Consider the following 4,061-nt stretch of genomic DNA (forward strand, 5'->3'; position numbering starts at 1 on the left):
AAAACGGGTATACATCCAGATCCTATAATTCGCATTGGTAATGTGGACATTCCTGTAGTTACAGACATGCAATTTCTGGGAGTGATATATTGGCTCTTGTGCCAATAAAACAAACAACTAACCAACTTCTGGGAGTGATATTTGATAAGAAACTCGCCTTTCTTCCACATATTTTGAAATTACGGAAGAAATGCGAATCGCTTCTCAATATCCTTCAAGTTCTTTCGACAACGACGTGGGGTTGCAGATCACACTTGTCTGCTGAGGATTTATCAAGCAATAATATTATCCCGCCTTGATTATGGATGTGCTGTGTATGGCTCGGCTCGACCCACTGTTCTACGCAAATTGGACACTGTACATCATTCTGCCTTGAGAATCTGTTGTGGTGCCTTCAGAACCTCGCCCGTACAAAGTCTTTGTCATCTGCCATCAGTTACCATTACACTTAAGACGTAAAATGCTCTCGGCTCAGTACTATCTTTGGATCCAGTCGGTTTCTAATCATCCACTAAGGCCAATAACAATTCCCATTGGTCTTCGTAGACTTTACAATGCTCGCCCCTTCAATATTCTCCCCTTTTGTGAGAGAATTCAAACGATTATTGCTGATGCAGGTCTTAGTAACATACAAATTAAACAAGCAGAATTCTATGTCATTCCACCTTGGGATGTCCCTGTCTTTTCGTACATTATAAACCCTTTTATACATTCGATAAATCTTCCACAGCACCCGTCATATTTCAAAAACTCTTTGCCTCTCACAGGAATCAGTTTTCGTTATACGAACCTATTTTTACTGATGGCTCAAAATCGGAGAGTTATGTTGGCTGCGGAATTAAATTTTTACAAAAAATCTACAGTTACCGTTTGCACAACTTTCGCTCGGTTTTGACAGCGGTACTTGTAGCAGTTTTTTGCGCTCTTCAGAAAATTGCAGTTTCTGATGGGCGTAAATATATTTTATATACAGACAGCATGAGTGTTTTGGAGATATTATCCCACCCTGGTAAATTGATGCATCCTGTGACAGTAGATATTTGATGTTGCTTGCAAATACTTCAGACCAGGGACTTTTTAGTTTTATTCTGCTGGGTTCCTGGTCACGTTGGAATTTTGGGCAATGAAGACGTTGATTGCGCTGCCAAAGCAGCTTCTAGTTTATGGCAGACATCAATTCCATATCGGGATTCAAAACTTAGAATTATTCATTATATACATTTCCTCCGGCAGGAGTCTTGGGATCTGGAGTTCTATAATAAGCTTCATTTCATTAAACCGCATATTCATTTGTGGCCCATTGTTTCAATAAGAACTGCCGACGTGAAACTGACTCGACTTCGCATCGGTCATACTCGTTTCACTCATAAATGTCTATTATTTGTTGAGAGAGCGCCCAGATGCCTATCATGTAATGTTGATTTTACTGTTGCGCATATCCTAGCTGAGTGCCCCAATTTAAATTCTCATCGCATTAAATATTTTAACTCAACTTCACTTAACATACGAGAATTAGTGGGAGAACCTCCCCATCTGTATATTTTTAACTTTTTAAAAGCTATTGGATTTTATCATTTTATATAGATTAAAACTTGTTTTGCTTAACTTGTCTCATGTTTTGATTGTTGCTGTTTTACTGACCTGATCTTTAATGTAATTTTAAATTTCTCACGTGATATCATCTCAAACCATACGATTGGCGCAGTATAGCCTACCTTTGGCTCTTGCGCCATTAAACCCGAATAAACCAACCAACCTTACCATTTTAAATAGTTTTTGATTCCCTTCGGCCTGGAGACTCGATTCCATGCTTGGAATATTCATGTCTTGATTTCTGGAAAGAATTCATGGATGAATGTTACAGTAGTGGATATTATAAAAAAATCTTTGTTTTGAGTCCACTGTTTAAAAATGCTTTATTTCTTTTTTCTGAAGCACGAAAGAAATGCTTCTTCCTGGTTGGAAGAAAACACTGACTTTTGAAATGAAAATCGTAAATAAGGTAATGAAGAAAACTTGAATATACTCTTTGTACTTCATTGCCGACTTAAAGAGGAAGGTCCCCTTCCGACAGCAGGTTCTATTTTTGCTCCCCCTCAGGGGCTCACCTTCTTTAGGTGAGTACGGGTGTCCCAATCCCGAGGTACCCAGGGATCTTTTACTCCCTTTAGGTTTACTCTCCTCTGCGCCTTCTGCTGTTGCCTTTTTTTCTTTCCCTCGACGGCAAGCGAGGGAGCTCTCCATGAGAAGCTGTCGCCGCTCTGTTTGCTTCTTGCTTCTCATGGACAGCCAAAACCCCGCGTGTTTGCCGTGCGTGGCGACCCATTTGAAAGACGGGTGGTGCACTGTGGTTCCCTGTGCATCAATCGGCTGGTAGCTAGTCACCTTAGTGGCTAGTCTGCTAGGGATCAAGCGAAGGGGTTACTCCTTGGGCTTGGCGTTAAAGGTGGTCACTCTCCCCGGGGGTAACTCCGTGCGTATAGGTTCCGGCTAGCATCAAGGTAAGCGCCGAGGCTGGGAATGGCCAGAGCCGGTGGCTGCCTTCCCTTGTTGGGCTCCGTGGTGGGCGGTGCCGTCGGGCCCGAATCATTCGCAATATCGTATGGGGCCTCAAAATCAAATTCCATCACCATCGTTTTTCATAATTAGTCGTGTATCATCTGAAAATGAAACATTTCACGGTGTGTCACCATTTCTAGTTGAAAAGGCTATATCTGGGCATATCGGTGAAGCTAAAGCAATAAGGAAAATTCGCTCTGGCGATTTACTTGTTGAAGTAGCCAATAAGAAACAAGCTCAAAAAATTTTGAAAATTAAATCTCTGTCAACGATACCTGTCACTGTTAGTGCACACAGATCTCTGAACTCTTCTAAAGGAGTTATTACTTGTGGAGAGCTGTATAATGAGGAGACTGACGAAATTTTAAAAGAATTACGAAACCAAGGCGTTACGGAAGTCCGGCGAATAACAATTAAAAGGAATGGTAATGTTATGAAGACCAAACACCTTATTCTGACATTCCACTTTCCAAAGACACCCGAATTTATTAAGGCGGGTTACATGCTATTAGCTGTCAGACCATACATACCAAACCCACTTCGTTGCTTTCAGTGCCAGCGCATAGATCACTCCAAATCTACTTGCCGAGGTACTCTTACCTGTGCCCGTTGTGCTGAGGCCGGGCATGAGAGCATTGATTGCACTGTAAATGAAAAATGCGTTAACTGTAAAGGAGAGCATAGCTCCTTTTCCCGCACTTGCCCTATCTGGCAATTAGAAAAGGAAGTACTCTCTGTCAAGGTTAAGAATCAAATATCTTATCCGGAAGCAAAAAGGATTGTGAAAGCCCGTCTACCACCGGCTGGCATTAGTTATGCAAAAGCGGCAAAGGTAATAACTCCTTTCACTCCTGGAAATGCACAGGATAAATCGTGTGTAGGTATTTCCCTTTCTAATAATCAGCTAGCAACTGAATTAGATGCTTCAGATGCTGGTTCACCACACAAGTTAAAACCAAAGAGGAAAAAAGTTTCAAAATCACAGAAATCACTGGCACTGAAACTTTCAAAAACAGGTCGTTCTTCTAAAGACATTACCTTAGCTCTTTCTACCAAAAAATCTCTTGCCTTGGATATGGCAAAATCTGGCCTTGTTCGTAAAGACCTAACTTCCTTATTCGGTGGTCAGCCGAAGAGTCCGGAATTATTGCGACTCCATCCCTCCGAGGAGGAAGATGATTTTCAGATGAGTTGTGATGCTTCTGCAACTCCGCCTACGAATGATAATAAAAATTCCCCAAATAATTCTTAATGTGTTCTTTCCTTTCCTGGAATTGTCGTGGCATTCGTTACAAGATTTCTCATGCCCTCAGGGGCTCACCTACTATAGGTGAGTACGGGTGTCCCAATCCCGAGGTACCCAGGGATCTATACTCCCTTTAGGTTTACTCTCCTCTGCGCCTTCTGCTGTCACCTTTGTTTTTTCTTTCCCTCGACGGCAAGCGAGGGAGCTCTCCATGAGAAGCTGTTGCCGCTCTGTTTGCTTCTTGCTTCTCATGGAC

General features: G+C 42.1%; 1 protein-coding gene across 1 annotated transcript; it reads left to right on the forward strand.

Moving 5' to 3' along the window:
- The first annotated feature begins 2,602 nt into the window (after nucleotides 1-2,602).
- Nucleotides 2,603-3,811, forward strand: LOC129971695 (uncharacterized). Its single transcript, XM_056085672.1, has one exon. It carries the CDS (start codon nucleotides 2,603-2,605, stop codon nucleotides 3,809-3,811), a length of 1,209 nt encoding a protein of 402 aa, XP_055941647.1.
- Nucleotides 3,812-4,061: the final 250 nt, after the last annotated feature.

Source organism: Argiope bruennichi, chromosome 6 (assembly GCF_947563725.1).
Source record: "Argiope bruennichi chromosome 6, qqArgBrue1.1, whole genome shotgun sequence".
NCBI classification, from domain to species: Eukaryota; Metazoa; Arthropoda; class Arachnida; order Araneae; family Araneidae; genus Argiope; species Argiope bruennichi.

Excerpts from the sequence above, each read along its gene's own strand:
- LOC129971695 (XM_056085672.1), top strand. The coding sequence starts at position 2,603 with ATGGGGCCTCAAAATCAAATTCCATCACCATCGTTTTTCATAATTAGT.